Consider the following 19,205-nt stretch of genomic DNA (forward strand, 5'->3'; position numbering starts at 1 on the left):
GAAAAATATACTTTACCTCACCCTCACCAATCTGTCCATGACAGTATTGGGAGGAGTGAGTACTGCACAGTGCTTGTGGGGATGAAGTGGCAATAACATTTGCACCAAACAAGCACAAGGCAACGACCATCTCAAACGAGAGAATCTAACCATCATCCTTGACATTCAATGGCATTTCCATCACTGAAATTCCACCATCAACATCCCTGGGGCTTACCATTGACCAGAAATTGAACTGGACTAGCCATATAAATTTTGGCTATAAGAGCAGGTTAGAGGTTAGGATCCATGTGGTGAATAACACACCACCTGACTCCCTAAAGCCTGTCCACCATCTACGAAACACAAGTCAGGAGTGCAATGGAATACTCTCCCCTTGCCTGGATGGTTGTAGCTCCAACAACACTTGCAACTTTCCTGAATGGCAACCCTTCCATGAACATTCACTTCCTCCACCACGGGCAAATAGTGGCAGCTGAGTTTACCATCTACAAGATGCAGGACAGGAACCCACCAAGGTCCTTGGAAAGCACCTTCCAAACCCAGTAATTCATCATCTTGATTTAGTTGGCTTTAAATTCCAAACTGTCACCAAAACGTTTCTACTTTGCAAATTGTCCATTATTCCACATTGAGTTATCCATGTTGCTGAAATATTCATACATGCTTTTGTTACTTTTGGACAGGTATTTTCCATGAGCATCTGCACCATTTCCTCTCGAGCTCTAATGTATCAAAATTCTGCTTGTGTCCCATCCCCATTGTCTTATTTGCACATTTCCAAAATCCTCTCTGCTCTTTGGTGCCCCTATACATCAATGCATCAAAATTAAGATTCTTAACTTTGTCTCTAAATCCACATGGTGGATTCAAATGGTTTTGCCACACTGTGTATCTCAGTTCATCCAGCCCTCTAACCTTGTGAATGTTCCATGCTGTTAATCCTGGCCTTCCATTTGCTTGCAATAGTCTTGTTATCTGGGGTTCTCCTTAATCACTTCATCCAACATTGTACTCTTGAAAATCAGTTTTCCAACCTATCTCCTTGCCCCTCTCTTTGACTTGGCATTAATTTCTGTGCCCACCTGCAAACTGTCTTTGTTTTCTGTATTAAAGATGCTATAATAGTTTAACAAAAGATTTGATGGAAAGGCCATTAAATCCTGCAAGCTTGTTCAATTTTATTGACCCCAATTTTGTTTTATGATCCAAGGGCCTTAGCCACGACCCCTTTCTAGAAATTTGTACAAATAGCTTTTTCACTCATTTATGAATTTGCTTCAAAAATATTAAAGTTAAAATCATAGTGGTTACAGCATAGGTGGTCACTCAGCCCATCCAATCCACATTGTTCATGAGAACTGGAACCAAAAGCAATCATGTGCTATTGCAGTCCCAGTCAGCTACCTGGCCCCAAGGTCTGGAATTTGCTTCTTAAACCACTAGAGCCTTCTACCTCGCTTTCCTCCTTTAATACATGCCTCAAAGCCAACTTTGTTAGCCAAGCTTCTGTCACCTGCCTGTATATCTTGTTATTTGGCTGAGTGCCATATTTTGTTTTATACTTTTTTGAAATGCCTTGGACCATTTTTTTAAATGTTAAAGATGCCTATATAAGTACAAGTTGAATTTTGAACCCAGATCCTTGTGGGAAATCAAAGGCTGCATGCTTCAGTCATTCGCAGCTGACCTTGTTATCTTGATGACTCTTGGTCCAGTAATGATCACAATAGGTTCACATGCTACACTGGTTATTGTACCTTGATCCTGTTGATTTTTGCAGCAAGTTGAAGAGGTTAGTGGAGTTACGCTATCGAGCTTTTAGATGTGTGCAGAATTCAGTTCCAGGTTTGCATGCATAGATCATTTGGATTCTAATAATTATATTTGATTAACTTAATTGCTCTTTTTAGATTGGCTACCTGAGTTAGTGCAGTGCTGGTTGCAAAATTAGTTAGTGATCTGCAATCAATTGAGATGTGTTAAAATCTGCTTTTGCAGTTGTAACCAATTGTAACCTGAATTAGTTATTGCCTTGTTGTGGTGCTGGTGCAGTGTGTCTTGGTCAATCTCTGAAAAAAGCTCTGAAAAAGGAGCTTAACTACTGTTGATTTCTATTGCATAGAAGTTGTAATGAGCATGTTAATGCTGTAACCATTTTTCCTTGCTAGATTATCCTCTTTATTTGCTGTTTTCGAAGTGAAAAACAGCAAGTCACGCTGTTAAATGGTTGTGTGAAATGGCCTGAGCTGCCTGCCAGTAGTTATCATTTTGAACCATCGTAGAATCCCTACAGTGCAAAAGAGGCCATTCGGCCCATTGTGTCTACACCGACTTTGACTGAGTATCTTACCCAGGTCCCATCCTTCGCCCTATCCCTGTAAACGCACACGTTTAGCATGGCCAATCCACATAACTTGCACAACTTTGGTCGGTAGAGCTGATTTTCTCAAGGTAATTCTGAGTACGGAACTTAATCATTAAAAATGTAATTTTTTGAAAAATCACATGTCAGCAGGAGATGGGGCCATGAAACGTTTCCAGAGGATTGTCTAAGGTTACAGAGATGTGCTGGTGTGCAATAATAGAGATTTGAACATTAAGACGTGAATTTTAAGAGGTTGTGTGGGGCAGGAGCAAATGTAACTTCAGCACGATGGTGATGAGTGAATGGAACATGGTGTGAGTCAGTGTAATGTGACAGGGAAGGAAATTGATCAGAACATTTGTAGAAGTTTTAGCTTCATAATATAGAAACTGTGAAGGTTTTTTTTAGAACATAGAACATAGAACATTACAGCGCAGAACAGGCCCTTCGGCCCACGATGTTGCACCGACCAGTTAAAAAAAAACTGTGACCCTCCAACCTAAACCAATTTCTTTTCGTCCATGAACCTATCTACGGATCTCTTAAACGCCCCCAAACTAGGCGCATTTACTACTGATGCTGGCAGGGCATTCCAATCCCTCACCACCCTCTGGGTAAAGAACCTACCCCTGACATCGGTTCTATAACTACCCCCCCTCAATTTAAAGCCATGCCCCCTCGTGCTGGATTTCTCCATCAGAGGAAAAAGGCTATCACTATCCACCCTATCTAAACCTCTAATCATCTTATATGTTTCAATAAGATCCCCTCTTAGCCGCCGCCTTTCCAGCGAAAACAATCCCAAATCCCTCAGCCTCTCCTCATAGGATCTCCCCTCCATACCAGGCAACATCCTGGTAAACCTCCTCTGCACCCTCTCCAAAGCCTCCACATCCTTCCTGTAATGTGGGGACCAGAACTGCACACAGTACTCCAAGTGCGGCCGCACCAGAGTTGTGTACAGTTGCAACATAACGCTACGACTCCTAAATTCAATCCCCCTACCAATAAACGCCAAGACACCATATGCCTTCTTAACAACCTTATCTACTTGATTCCCAACTTTCAGGGATCTATGCACACATATACCTAGATCCCTCTGCTCCTCCACACTATTCAAAGTCCTCCCGTTAGCCCTATACTCAACACATCTGTTATTCCTACCAAAGTGAATTACCTCACACTTCTCCGCATTAAACTCCATCCGCCACCTCTCGGCCCAACTTTGCAACCTGTCTAAGTCTTCCTGCAAACTACGACACCCTTCCTCACTGTCTACCACACCACCGACTTTGGTGTCATCAGCAAATTTGCTAATCCACCCAACTATACCCTCATCCAGATCATTAATAAATATTACAAACAGCAGTGGCCCCAAAACAGATCCCTGAGGTACACCACTTGTAACCGCACTCCATGATGAATATTTACTATCAACCACCACCCTCTGTTTCCTATCCGCTAGCCAATTCCTGATCCAATTTCCTAGATCACCCCCAATCCCATACATCTGCATTTTCTGCAGAAGCCTACCATGGTGAACCTTATCAAACGCCTTACTAAAATCCATATATACCACGTCCACTGCCCTGCCCCCATCCACCTCCCTGGTCACTCTCTCAAAAAACTCAATAAGGTTAGTAAGGCACGACCTACCTGCCACAAAACCATGCTGACTATCACCTATCAATTCATTACTCTCCAAATAACTATAAATCCTATCCCTCATAATTTTTTCCAACATCTTGCCGACAACAGAAGTGAGACTCACCGGTCTATAATTCCCGGGGAAGTCTCTGTTCCCCTTCTTAAACAATGGGACAACATTCGCTAACCTCCAATCTTCTGGTACTATACCAGAGGCCAACGACGACCTGAAGATCAGAGCCAGAGGCTCTGCAATCACTTCTCTTGCCTCCCAGAGAATCCTTGGATAAATCCCATCCGGACCAGGGGATTTTTAGTAAAGTAGTTCTGGAAGGAGGATACCAGTTAGCTCAGTTGGCTAGATGGTTAGCATGTGAAACAGATTAACGCCAATGGGGTTTGATCCCCATTCCACTCGAGTTAGACTTGATCGCAAAGTGGTACTTTGCCACTGCTTTGAGATGTATGTTGTAGGCTGTTTAAGTTTCAGCATATAGGGGTGCATAGATCACTGCTGCCTGGTAAACTGCGACCTTCGCCTCAAATTTGAGATCCCAGTCCTCATATATTCTCTCTCTCAGTTGGTCAAAGGCTGAGCTGGCATATTGGTGACGAAGATGAATTTTGCCTTTAGCGAGAGAAAGTTCCTTGGATACAGAAACGGTCCTGTTTCCTGGATCTCTCTGTTGATAATTGAGGGAGAAATGCTTTACTGTGGGAGGTGGTTGGAAGAGAACATTGGTTCTCTGTGTTTAGTGAAAGGCTCATTTTCTCATTTGCTTCAGCGAAGGAGTTGACAATGGCCTGGACCTCATTTTCTGAGTGAACTCTCTCATAAGCATCATCTGAGCACTGAAGCTGAGGTTGGAGTGCTTTTGAATTTGGATCGAAAGTAACAGAGGTTCAACAGTTTTCCATCTATAGATTATCTCCATGCTTGTGGGTAATTTGCTGGAGGTGAGGTGCAGTATTGCAGTGAGGAAAATGGATAAGTGTTGGTGCAATGACAACAGCCTCGTTTAAATGGATTATCAATCAAGGTAACAATTGAGTTCACTCAAAATGCATTTGTTGCCATGTTGGGTGATTTAACATACGGTGGGAGCTTTACATCTTTTCATTCCTAACTTGTTTTTGATGTACTTGCTAGCTTTAACAGTTTCTTTTGAATATCTTTATTTATTAACTATCTTTGTATATGTATGCCTAGATGATACAGGGCTCCAGAGAACAGCAACCAATGAAAACATAGCAATTGGGCATCAGAGAGCCAAATAGACTGAAATATGGCAGATGACACCCAGCCGTTAATGACTCCTGTGGTTGAAGATGAATCAACGTATCTCGAACAAGCAAGGGACAAGCCAGAATCAAATTCAAGAAAGTAAGATTTAAGGAATAATCATCAAGAGTAGTTAAATTCTACTTATCAAAACAAAGCAGACCTGCATTGTTTTGGAATGAACTATGGGTGTGGCAACTTGGGTGTGTTTGATTTCTTCAAATGTGTAACTAAATATCGTCAATAATTATATTTTTTTCATCTCTTTGGAGGAAGGTAACATTGGGAAATATATATAATACGTATAGTTGCAAAAATTACTAGAATGCAGATACTGGTAACAGATTTTATTTTGCATTTCTTTAATTCACTGCTTGTTGCAACATACTTCCACAGGTACAAGTGATGTCTGGCACCTCAGAAAATGGGCATTGATGTGAACAGTGACAGTATTGTTAGCTATTCACCGAAAGAAGACATCACTGTTATTCTCCCCTTCTCCGATCATCCCACTCAGTAGCAGGATAACGATTGTGAATATGAACTTTACCAACGTTTTCCTGCTTAATATACTTTCCCCCTAATCGCTCGCTCTGAATCCCGTACAAACTGCGATCAAGCAAGTAATTTGGTTTTTCTTTTAAGTATACTGACCAGTCATAATCTTCATATTTCCAGTATGCAATTGGCCCATTATTTTGAATCAAACAGGTACCAAGGCCTAAATATAAATCTGTTAATTCCACAAAGACCAAAGAACCATAGTTTAATGTCACACTATGCAATGCACTTAGTCCTTATATCTTCAGAAAACAATGTTACGGTACATGTTTAACAGTCTTCTGTCTTGTACAACAATGCTTTGAGCTGTGTTGGTCAACTGTTAGGCGTTACCTGCTGTGGCTCAAGCAGCCCCACTCTGGCATGGCAGTCTCTGTTGCATGTGGGAGAGGATGGTGGGCTGCGCGGGGTACATGATTCGCTGTTCTCTATAAACATGCAGATTAGGTGTAGGAGTCAGCCATTTGGCCCCTCTAGCCTGCTCCGCCATTTGATAAGATCCTGGCTGATTTGATGTGGCCTCAACTGTATTCTTCTGCCTACCTCGCATCCTTTGACTCCTTTGTCAATGAAGCATCTATCTAACTCGGCCTTAAAAATATTCAATGACCCTGCCCCCACTGCTCTCTGGGGAAAATAATTCCATAGACTAATGACCCTCGAGAGAAAAATTCTCTTAATCTTGGTCTTGAATGGGAGACCCCCTTATTTTAAGCGGTGTGCCCTTGTTTTAATATCTGTCCTCAGGATTTTTATGTTTCGTTAAAATCACCTTTCACTCTTCTAAACTCCAATGAGCACAGTCCCAACTTGCCCATCCTTTGCTCAGAAGGTAACCCTCTCATTCCCGGAATCAGTTTAGTGAACGTTAACTGAACTGTTTCTATTTTTAAAATAAGCACACCAAAACTGTACACAGTACTCCAAACGTGCTCTCACCAGTATAGCTGTAGCAAAAGTTCCCGACTTAAACAAAAAACAAAGAACAATACAGCACAGGAACAGGCCCTTCGGCCCTCCAAGCCCGTGCCGCTCCCTGGTCCAAACTAGACCATTCTTTTGTATCCCTCAATTTCCACTCCGTTCATGTGGCTATCTAGATAAGTCTTAAACGATCCCAGTGTGCCCGCCTCCTCCACCACCTTGCCTGGCAGTGCATTCCAGGCCCCCACCACCCTCTGTGTAAAATATGTCCTTCTGATATCCTTGTTAAACCTCTCTCTTCTCTCTCTCTCTCTCTCTCTCTCCCCCCCCCCCTTACCTTGAACTTATGACCCCTCGTGAACGTCACCACCGACCTGGGAAAAAGCTTCCCACCGTTCACCCTATCTATGCCTTTCATAATTTTATACACCTCTATTAGGTCACCCCTCATCCTCAGTCTTTCCAGTGAGAACAACCCCAGTTTACCCAATCTCTCCTCATAACTAAGCCCCCTCCATACCAGGCAACATCCTGGTAAACCTCCTCTGCACTCTCTCTAAAGCCTCCACGTCCTTCTGGTAGTGTGGCGACCAGAACTGGACGCAGTATTCCAAATGCGGCCGAACCAACGTTTTATACATCTGCAACATCAGACCCCAACTTTTATACTCTATGCCCCGTCCTATAAAGGCAAGCATGCCATATGCCGCCTTCACCATCTTCTCCACCTGTGACGTCACCTTCAAGGATCTGTGGACTTGCACACCCAGGTCCCACTGTGTATCTGCACCCTTTATGGTTCTGCCATTTATCCTATAGCTCCCCCCTACATTAGCTCTACCAAAATGCATCACTTCGCATTTATCAGGATTGAACTCCATCTGCCATTTCTTTGCCCAAATTTCCAGCCTATCTATATCCTTCTGTAGCCTCTGACAATGTTCCTCACTATCTGCAAGTCCAGCCAATTTTGTGTCGTCTGCAAACTTACTGATCACCCCAGTTACACCTTCTTCCAGATTGTTTATATAAATCACAAACAGCAGAGGTCCCAATACAGAGCCCTGCGGAACACCACTAGTCACAGGCCTCCAGCCGGAAAAAGACCCTTCCACTACCACCCTCTGTCTTCTGTGACCAAGCCAGTTCTCCACCCATCTAGCCACCTCCCCCTTTATCCCATGAAATCCAACATTTTGCACCAACCTACCATGAGGGACTTTGTCAAACGCTTTCCTAAAGTCCATATAGACGACATCCACAGCCCTTCCCTCATCAATCATTCTAGTCACTTCTTCAAAAAACTGCACCAGGTTAGTGAGGCATGACCTCCCTCTCACAAAACCATGCTGACTATTGTTAATGAGTTTATTCCTTTCTAAATGTGCATACATCCTATCTCTAAGAATCCTCTCCAACAACTTCCCAACCACAGACGTCAAGCTCACTGGCCTATAATTTCCCGGGTTAATCTTCCTACCCTTCTTAAATAACGAGACCACAATAGCTATCCTCCAATCCTCTGGGACCTCACCTGTGTCCAGTGATGAGACAAAGATTTGTGTCAGAGGCCCAGCGATTTCATCTCTCGTCTCCCTGAGCAGCCTTGGATAGATTCCATCAGGCCCTGGGGATTTGTCAGTCTTTATATTCTCTAAAAAACCTAACACTTCCTCCCTTGTAATGGAGATTTTCTCTAACAGTTCAACACTCCCCTTCGAGACACTCCCAGTCAACACATCCCTCTCCTTTGTGAATACCGACGCAAAGTATTCATTTAGGATCTCCCCTACTTCTTTGGGCTCCAAGAATAATTCCTCACTTTTGTCCCTGAGAGGTCCGATTTTTTCCCTGACAACCCTTTTGTTCCTAACGTATGAATAAAATGCCTTGGGATTCTCCTTAATCCTGTCTGCCAAGGACATTTTGTGACCCCTTTTTGCCCTTCTAATTCCTCGTTTGAGTTATTTCCTACTTTCTTGGTATTCCTCCAGAGCTCCCTCCGTTTTTAGCTGCCTGGACCTAACGTATGCCTCTCTTTTCTTTTTGACCAGTCCCTCAATTTCCCTGGTTATCTATGGTTCTCGAATCCTACCCTTCCTATCCTTTTTTACAGGCACATGCCTGTCCTGCAGCCCTAACAACTGTTCCTTAAAAGACTCCCACATGCCAGATGTAGATTTGCCCTCAAACAGCCCCTCCCAATCAACAGCTGCCAATTTCTGTCCAATCCCACTAAAGTTAGCCTTCCCCCAATCCAACACCTTACCCTTGGGACACCACTCGTCCTTTTCCATCGCTATCCTAAAGCTAACAGAATTGTGGTCACTATTTGCCACATGTTCCCCTACTGAAACTTTGAAGACCTGACCGGGCTCATTCCCCAGTACTAGGTCCAGTATAGCCCCCTCTCTAGTCGGGCTATCTACATATTGTTCCAAAGAACCTTCCTGTATGCATTTTACAAATTCCTCCCCATTCAGAGTCCCAGCTTCCAGGGAAATTGAAGTCTCCCACTGCAACAACCCTATTTTTCCTGCACCTATCCAGTATCTCCTGACATATCCGTTCTTCCACTTCCCTTGGGCTGTTGGGGGGCCTGTAGTATACCCCCAACATAGTGACTGCGCCCTTCCTGTTTCGAAGCTCCACCCACAGTGACTCGTTACACGACCCCTCTGAATTGTCCTCCCTCTGCACCGCTGTAATACGTTCTCTAACTAATACTGCTACTCCCCCACCTCTTTTTGCCCCTCCTCTGTCTCGCCTAAAACACTTGTACCCCGGAATATTCAGCTGCCAATCCTGTCCCTCTTTCAACCAAGTCTCTGTCACAGCAACCACATCCAAATTCCTCGTAAGCATTAAGGCCCTAAGTTCGTCTGTCTTACCTGCTACGCTCCTTGCATTGAAGTATAAGCACTCCAGACCTCCAGGCCCAGTGAGGTCATCCTCCCCCAGAGTGCTCTTCTCCTTTGCCAGCCTTGTCCTGGCCCCAAGCTCGTCCCCAGCTCTACACTTGTAGACCTAATTTTTTGATCCCCAACCCCCCCTGCCATATTAGTTTAAACCCACCCGAACTGCACTAGCCAGGATATTCGTGCCCTTCCAATTTAGTTGTGACCTGTCCTCCTTGTACAGGTGCCATCCTCTCTTGAAAACTTCCCAATGATCCAGGAAAATGAAGCCCTCCCTCCTGGACCAGTCCTTTAGCCAAGCATTCAATTGTACTAACTTCCTATTCCTAGCCTCACTGGCACAAGGCATTGGGAGCAGCCCAGATATTGCCACCCTGGAGGCCCTACTTTTTAGCCTATTTCCCAACTCCCTGAATTGCTCTCGTCGGATCCCCCTGCTCTTCCCTTCTACGTCATTTGCACCAATGTGTACAACGACATCTGTTTCTTTATCTTCCCCTTTTAATATGCCTCCTATCCGCTCGAAGACATCCAGTACCCCAGCACCAGGTCGGCAGACTACCATCCTGGAGTCCCGTTCGCACCCACAGAATCGCCTGTCCATGCCTCTAACCGACGCGTCCCCCACCACTATTGCTCTCCTAATTCCTCTCTTTCCTTTCCGGGCCACAGAGCCTGACTCTGTGCCAGTGACCTGGTCACTGTGGCTTACCCCTGGAGAGTCATCCTCCTCCACACTATCCAAAACAATGTACTTGTTTTGGAGGGGGACAACCACAGGTGACCCCTCCACTAATTGCTCACCAAGAGCCGAGCCCTTCCTGCTATGAGAGACAACCACTGGGATACTCTCTCGTACGTTACCCTTCTGACCTTTACTCCTCCTACCTGTGACCCACGTGTCTTCCTTCCGAGGCCCCGGTGTAACTACTTGCCGATAACTCATGTCTATTAGTCTCTCATTCTCCCTGACGAGACCAAGGTCAGCAATCTGCAGCTCCAGTTCCGTGACGCGGTCCCTCAGGAGCTGCAGTTCCACGCACCTGGCGCAAATGTGGTCCTCCGGGAGGCTAGGTGTTTCCAGGAACTTCCACACCCCACACCGGAAGCAACAAACCGGCCTATCACTCATAGTTACCCTTTTCCTTTATAGGTTTGGATAAAAATAACTTGCCCAGCTTCGCCCTTTCCGCCTAAGCCCTGACTTATATCTTCTATTCCCCTTAAAAACAAACAATCCATTTACCATCCTTGCTGTACCTGCAATATGAACAGTTCATGATTCATCTATTAGGGCACACAGATCCCCTCTGTCTTGCAGAGTTATGCAATATCTCTCCGTTTAATATGCTGCTTTTTCTATTCTTCCTGTCAAGGTGGAGAAGTTCACATTTTCCCACATAGTGCTCCATCTGCCAAATTTTTGCCCATTCATTTAATATATCTATATGCCTTTACAGACTCTCGTACTCTTCACTGCTTACTTTCCTACATGTCGTTGGTCTCTCCATGCCCTTTTTCTCACAGTTGAGCTTCTTGTTTTTTGCTCGCCCGTTCCAAAGTCCTTCTGACTGCTAAGCCTCCAGAAATCACGGCCATCGGCAACTGTCTCCTAGTTGTCATGTCCACCATCTTCCTATTCCATTTAGAGGTGTCGTTGTAGTGGAAGCATGAACACCCAGGACATCATGACACTATGGCCAATTCAGAAGGTCTTTGGATACATGGTTGTCATCCACATGTGGTTGAGCCAGTACAGACATCATTGACTTGGCAAAGTGTTTTCTGATGTAATGAATACACTCCAGGGTGACCTTGTCCTGGCGAGTAATACTGAGGATATGTCTGAGAAAGTGAAGATGCAAACTATTTTGCCTTTTCTCCTGGCTAGCATATATTCAGGAGAGGAGAGTGCTGAGGACGCATGCTTGGTCGATTCATGGTTTGGTGTTTTTGTAGAGTGAGTTTTACAGCACAGAGTCCCTTCGCCAATCATGTCTGCACTGGCCTCTGTCAGATTGTTGTTGTTCCCCACACTCAACTTCCACATACACAAAGCTGCAGTGTTATGTTTATTTCACTATCAAGTCAGACGTCAGCTCCACAATCACCAGTGACTTATGTCAAGCTATCTTTCAACATCACGTTAACAATGCTAATAGTCCAGGCTGTTGCTATACTGCCATGTCACTTGTCTTCCTGGTGCTGATGGTCAAACTAAACTCAGGCGTGAGTTTCTTTATTTGCCGCTGAAGGTATTCCTCAGTATGGAATGTTTGTGCGGTGTCATCAGTGTAGAGCAACTGATGAGGATCTGCCACACCTTTGCCTTGGATCTCCAATGAGCTAGGCTGAAAAGCTTTCTATCAGTTCTGGTAATGCAAGTAAACACACTTTGTAGGTAACTTGAAGGCACATGACAGCAGCAAAGAGAAGAATGTTCCAAAGGTGGTTGGTGTTAGAACGCAACCTGTTTGGCCACACTACTGATCTCAAAGGGCTCTGATGTTGCCCAGTCAGAGTTGACCTTACCCATGTTGTCACAGAAAGAGGAGATCATAGAAACTAGAAGCAGGAGTAGGCCGTTCGAGCCTGTTCTGCCATTCATTATGACCATATTCAATATCCTGATCCCTTTAGCCCCAAGAGCTATATCTAATTTCTTCTTGAAATCCAGACATTTTGGCCTCACTACTTTCTGTGGTAGTGAATTTCTCACATTCACCATTCTCTGGTGAAGAAATCTTTCCTCGCCTCAATTCTAAAAGGGTTTACCCCTTATCCTCAAACTATGACCCCAAGTTCTGGACTCCCCCACCATTGGGAATATGTTTCTCATATGACAGACCTGCTGTCCCAGGAATCGGCCTGGTAAACCTTCGCTACACTCCCTGTATAGCAAGGACATCCTTCCTCAGATAAGGAGACCAAAACTGCACACGATACTCCAGGTGTGGCCTTACCAGTGCCCTACACAATTGCAGTAAAACATCCTTATTCATATACTCAAATCCTGTCGCTATGTAGGCCAACATACCATTTGCCGCCTTTACCGCCTGCTGTACTTGCACGCTTATTTCCAGCGACTGACACACGAGGACACCAAGGTCTCGCTGAGTATTCACCCCTCTCATAGATCACATCAAGCAGCTTCAACGGGCAGCCAATTCTCTGCAGCAGCTTAAATAGAACACTTTTATTCATGTGGTGAAATACCTTGGTGAAATCGGTGAATGGAATTTGGACTTCATTTGTTCACCTTTGTCAATTGTACTTCTCTGTTCTGAAACACTGGGATTCAGAGTGGATGTGTTCAGCCAGGTTCTGTACTCTAATGAAGGCAATATGGGCAGATGCTTTTCCCTTGATGCTCAATAGGATAATATCTCCATAACCTCAGTGTCAGACCATGAACTCCACCCATCCACCCACCACAGGGCCAACTGGTGTTGCTTTCATAGAGCTCTGGCCCTTGTTCTGCTGTTAACGTATTCACATTCACAACTTTGCCATTAGTTTTTAACACCATTAGAACTCTTTTGCCTTGTGTCCATGACATCTTTGTCTAATCTCCCCTGAACTCTTTCTTATCCCTGACCTTCTAGAGTGCTCTGCTTCTGCACCCTTCTCTCCAACTATATAATCCATCACATTTCAAGTTCTGGAGAAGAGTCATATGGACTTGAAATGCTAACTCTGTTTCTGTCTCCACAGATGCTGCCAGACCTGCTAACTCCTTCCAGCGTTTTTCGATTTTTAGTTCAGATTCCCAGCATCCAATATTTTGCTTTTAATTTAATGTCTCCATAACTGTTACCATTGCTGTGGTTGCTTTTGTTCTTGCACAGGGTCACAATCTTTGCATCACTCAACCTGTGGCACTGCCTCCTCCCTCCAGCAGAGATGGAGAAGTTTGCTGCGACACTATTAGTTGCCCAAGTTTGAGTTCAGGCAGTATAACACCGGCATCTGGAGCTTTGCCCAGGGCAAATGAGTCAATAACTTTGTTAAGCTCCTCCACTGATGTACGTTATCCTAGTCATGGCTGTGCTAGTCAGACAGTCATGTCTGGTGATAATCTGATCCAGCTGATGCCAATGCCCTGATCTTGAATGTCTCCAGGACACATGGTGACATGATTTGTTCTGAAAGAAAGTGTTCGTTACGGGAACCTCACGGTAGGAGTAAACCCTGGACATGCCTCTATCTTTCCTAGGCTGTAATGTCTGAGGCAGGAGCCCACGTCTCCTCATCTATGTCCACTCCTGCGTTGAAATCCCCTAGTAGGTAAATATGTTCTAACCTGGGAATTTGGGGATTTTACTGCTCGCAGCATCAAGCTCTTTACAAAATTGATTTTTCACCTGTGTAATGGAATACAGCATTGGAGTGTAGATCTCAAGAGGTTAACACTTCCCTGGGACTGGCGGACTCTCAGTCTGTACACAGGTAGCTTAGATGTATTTGCTATTGTCTGCAAGTGTGAATAACTTGAACCTTTTTCTCAGTAAAATAATCTAGTCCCTTTAATCTTTGGCAGTCAAAATACCCAGCTCGCTGTTGGGCAGTTTTCAGAACAGATCAAATGATCCCCTTCATTTTACCTTCAATTGAAGACATAGCCCAAAAGCCGCAGAATCTTACAAAGCCATTATAATAGTAACAGTGGATATTCCACTATATTCCGTTCCATTTTCATTCATCTGAGCAGTCTGAGCTTGATTGGCACTCCTGGTTGATGCTTGGGGTGAAAGGAGCAAGCCCTTGTTCCATCTCCCACAGTGGTATTGTCGCTTGACTCCCACCATGGCAGATTGTGAATTTTTTAAAAACTCAGTTAAAAGTCTGACCATGAAACCATTGTCGATGTTGTAAAAACCCATCTAAGATAAACAACAACATCTCCACGATCATCCTCAACATCGGTGCCCCACAAGGCTGTGTTCTCAGTCCCCTTTATACACCTATGACTGTGTGGCCAGATTCCCCTCCAATTCGATTTTCAAGTTTGCTGACGACATCAGCGTAGTGGGTTGGATCTCAAACAATGACGAGACACAGTACAGGAATGAGATAGAGAATCTGGTGAACTGGTGCAGCAACAATAATCTCTCCCTCAATGTCAACAAAATGAAGGAGATTGTCATTGACTGCAGGAAGCGTAAAGGAGAACAGGCCCGTCTACATCAATGGGGACAAAGTAGAAGGGGTCGAGAGCTTCAAGTTTTTAGGTGTCGTTCTCTCTGGTTGTATCACAGCTTGGTATGGTTCCTGGTCTGCCCAAGACCGCAAGGAACTACAAAAGGTCGTGAATGTAGCCCAATCCATCACGCAAACCAGCCTCCCATCCATTGACTCTGTCTGCATTTCCTGCTGCCTCGACAAAGTAGCCAGCATAATTGAGGACCCCGGACATTCTCTCTTCCACCTTCTTCCTTTGGGCAAAAGATACAAAAGTCTGAGGTCACATACCAACCGACTCAAGAACAGCTTCTTCCCTGCTGCTGTCAGACTTTTGAATGGACTTACCTTCCATTAATTTGCTGGTATGACTGTAAGACTACATTCTGCACTCTCTCGTTTCCTTCTCTGAACGGTATATTTTGTCTGTATAGCGCTCAAGAAACAATACTTTTCACTATGTTAATACATGTGATAATAATAAATCAAATCAAATAATGTCTTTGAGGGAAGGAAACCTGTCATCCTTACTTGGTCTAGCCTACATGGGATTCCACACCCACAGCAATGTTGTTCACTCTTAAATTTGGGAGATAGGGCAGGACCTGGGTAAGATAAGTCTGGTAAGAAGTTTAACAACACCAGGTTAAAGTCCAACAGGTTTATTTGGTAGCAAAAGCCACACAAGCTTTCGGAGCTGCAAGCCCCTTCTTCAGGTCAGTGGGAATTCTGTTCACAAACAGAGCATATAAAGACACAAACTCAACTTACATGAATAATGGTTGGAATGCCAATACCCACAACTAATCAAGTCTTCAAGAAACAAAACAACGTGAGTGGAGAGAGCATCAAGACAGGCCAAAAAAATGTGTATTGTCTCCAGACAAGACAGCCAGTGAAACTCTGTGGGGGTTACAAATAGTGTGACATGAACCCAATATCCCGGTTGAGGCCGTCCTCGTGTGTGCGGAACTTGGCTATCAGTTTCTGCTCAGCGACTCTGCGCCGTCGTGTGTCGCGAAGGCCGCCTTGGAGAACGCTTACCCGAATATCAGAGGCCGAATGCCCGTGACCGCTGAAGTGCTCCCCAACAGGAAGAGAACAGTCTTGCCTGGTGATTGTCGAGCGGTGTTCATTCATCCGTTGTCGCAGCGTCTGCATAGTTTCCCCAATGTACCATGCCTCGGGACATCCTTTCTTGCAGCGTATCAGGTAGACAACATTGGCCGAGTTGCAAGAGTATGTACCGTGTACCTGGTGGATGGTGTTCTCACGTGAGATGATGGCATCCGTGTCGATGATCCGGCACGTCTTGTCCCGAGGCATGGTACATTGGGGAAACTATGCAGACGCTGCGACAACGGATGAATGAACACCGCTCGACAATCACCAGGCAAGACTGTTCTCTTCCTGTTAGGGAGCACTTCAGCGGTCACGGGCATTCGGCCTCTGATATTCGGGTAAGCGTTCTCCAAGGCGGCCTTCACGACACACGACGGCGCAGAGTCGCTGGGCAGAAACTGATAGCCAAGTTCCGCACACACGAGGACGGCCTCAACCGGGATATTGGGTTCATGTCACACTATTTGTAACCCCCACAGAGTTTCACTGGCTGTCTTGTCTGGAGACAATACACATTTTTTTGGCCTGTCTTGATGCTCTCTCCACTCGCATTGTTTTGTTTCTTGAAGACTTGATTAGTTGTGGGTATTGGCATTCCAACCATTATTCATGTAAGTTGAGTTTGTGTCTTTATATGCTCTGTTTGTGAACAGAATTCCCACTGACCTGAAGAAGGGGCTTGCAGCTCGAAAGGTTGTGTGGCTTTTGCTACCAAATAAACCTGTTGGACTTTAACCTGGTGTTGTTAAACTTCTTACTGTGTTTACCCCAGTCCAACGCCGGCATCTCCACATTAAGATAAGTCTGTCAGAGGGTCAGTGCAGACATGATGGGCCAAATGGCCTCTCCTGCATTGAAGGGCCTCTAAAAATTTTGGAACTCCCTCCTTAACAGCACTATGGGTGTACATACACCTCAGGAACTGCAGTGGTTCAGGAATGCAGTTCACCACCATTTCCTTTTCGAGAGCAACTAGGGATGGTAATAAATGCTGGTCTAGCCAGTGACAGTTGCATCCCATAAAATGAATTTTAAAAAACATTCACTTCACTCCTTTCAGCATCAGTGCATGGTGGTTGCAGTGTGTGTCATCTACAAAATGCACTAAGGCAAGTTGCCAACACTTCTTTGACAACTCCTGAAACCCAAGACTGCTGTTGTCTAAAAGGGCAAGGGTAGCAGGTGCATGGGAACACCATAGCTGTAAATTCCCCTTCCAAGTCGCACACCATCCTGATCTTATTTCATTGTTTCCTGGAAATCCATTTCTTCACTGCACTGACTAGCAGTCAAGGAGATAGCTCACCACCTCAAGGACACTTTCATGAATGAATAGAAGTCTAAAGTTCTTGTTTGTAAACACCCGGTTCTGTACACTTAATGAAATATACTTTTTATCTTACATTTAGACCTTTCTATGTGCGACCCAGAAACCTCCATGGAAACACAGACCCGCAAGAGTTGGTGACAGATGAAGCTTCAGCAATGAATAGCCGTGTTCAGTACTACAGCAAGTTGACCACGACACACAACGCCTTGGTAGGTTTTTTTTTGCAAAGCTTAAAACATAAACCTGTAAGCTTTGCAATACCACCCCACTCTCATTCCACTTCCTGTGCTGATAACTTGACTTAAGTTGCCTCATAAGATTTTTAAAGTGATTACATTGTCACAATGGAATGAGTGGCATTCTACTGTACTGTTTGATCAAGTTCCGTGTGCTAATTGTACTTAGCTAAGCTAGGTGCATCTTTGTACTTTTGTAATTGCAGGAATTATTAATTTAGGAGCAGGAACCTTGGCACCTCCTAATTTGATGAGTAATCTAGTTAATTGGTGAGCCGTACAGACCAGGAAGATTTCTAGTTAATCTATGGTTTGGTGAGTTTACTGGCCTCAAAGCAGTAGTAGACTTCTTGCAATTGGCTCAGTGTTCCTGGATGACACTTCTGTTTGTGTAGTGTGATGCATGGGTTTTTGATAAGCATGGGGAGGGTGGCTTTTGTTTGTTGTAAAGGTTCGCATGATACTTGGATGTCTGAAAATGACTAAATATAGAGCAGAATGCAAACTAGATGCTACTACTTTCAAGGAGTAAGGAGGGAGAACATTGGGGAGAGGGACCTTGGTTTCCTCAGTTCTATCTCTTGCTTGAAGTAGGTCAATTACAGTGCCCCTTCTCGGATGTTCTTGTGCCACCCAATTAGAAAAGGCTATTTGAATGAAACAAGGAGTGTGACAGAAATTCAGAATGGAGAGAAGAAAAACAGGCAGTGGGAAGTTGAGAAGAATTAACTGATCGGAAGGACATATCAGAGTAGTATCTATGTGAAGAGAATACTTGGAAAGTTTGATAGAATTGGAGTAGGGAATTAGAAGGTCATTTAGATGGGGTCAGAGTAAGGGGAAAGTTCTTTAAAAAACCCTAGGTTAAGGTTCATGCATGTGAATGCACTGTGTGGTTAACAAGATTTGCTAAATGGAACAATGATAACAGACATGGCTCAAGGGTAGGTCTGGGTATTAAGCACCCTGTACACAGGAGTATTTGAGAGAGACTGAAAAGGAAAAATGGGGTGAAGAGAAGAGAGATTGTTTGTTTGAAGATGGCGTTACAGTAGAATGAAAAAGGTACACCAACATTGGTTGGTATAGACTAGCAACTAACGGAGGGGATGCAGTGAAATAAATTTGCAAAGAAATTATACAGGTGCAAGAATTGTGGAGCAATTATAATGAGGAACTTTAATTATCCAAATATACACTGGGATAGGAATAGTGCTTAGGGCAAGATGGATGAGAGTTCCTCGAATGTGTTCAAGATAATTTTTTTGCAGCAGTATGTTTCTGGTCCAATGAGAGGGTAGACACTGTTGGACCTTAACCTGGGGAATGAGTTGGCCCAAGTGCATCACGTATCAGTGGGAGTTCAGGGACAGCGACCATAGTATCATAAGGTTTAGGTTGGCCATGGAATAAGACCAGGAGCAATCTAACACAGCGATACTTAATTGGGGAAACCTAACTTGGATGGGACGAGTGAGTTACAATCAAATGTTGGCAGAAAAGACGATGGCTGAACAATGGGCCACCCTCAAAGAAAAAGTATTGTAGGCAACATCAAGGTATATTCCCTTGAAGGGGAAAAGTAGGATAAATAAATCCAGAGAACCCTGGATAATGACAGTATTGAAGATGAAAA

General features: G+C 44.3%; 1 protein-coding gene across 6 annotated transcripts in view; it reads left to right on the plus strand.

Annotated features, from left to right (window-relative positions):
* slc38a9 (solute carrier family 38 member 9) overlaps window positions 1-19,205 on the plus strand; it is a 69,823-nt gene that overhangs the window by 12,303 nt on the left and 38,315 nt on the right. For 4 of the 6 annotated variants that reach the window (XM_078219124.1, XM_078219112.1, XM_078219131.1 and 1 more), the window contains exons 2-3: window positions 5,226-5,399; window positions 17,413-17,542. In XM_078219124.1, the coding sequence (XP_078075250.1) occupies window positions 5,302-5,399; window positions 17,413-17,542 (228 nt within the window). In that variant the 5' untranslated portion in view covers window positions 5,226-5,301. Of the gene's footprint in view, window positions 1-1,827; window positions 1,849-5,225; window positions 5,400-17,412; window positions 17,543-17,775; window positions 17,885-19,205 lie in introns of those variants that run through there. The other 2 variants (XM_078219146.1, XM_078219139.1) reach the window with 2 other exon arrangements.

The sequence above is a fragment of the Mustelus asterias genome, chromosome 1, assembly GCF_964213995.1.
Source record: "Mustelus asterias chromosome 1, sMusAst1.hap1.1, whole genome shotgun sequence".
Classification (NCBI taxonomy): domain Eukaryota; kingdom Metazoa; phylum Chordata; class Chondrichthyes; order Carcharhiniformes; family Triakidae; genus Mustelus; species Mustelus asterias.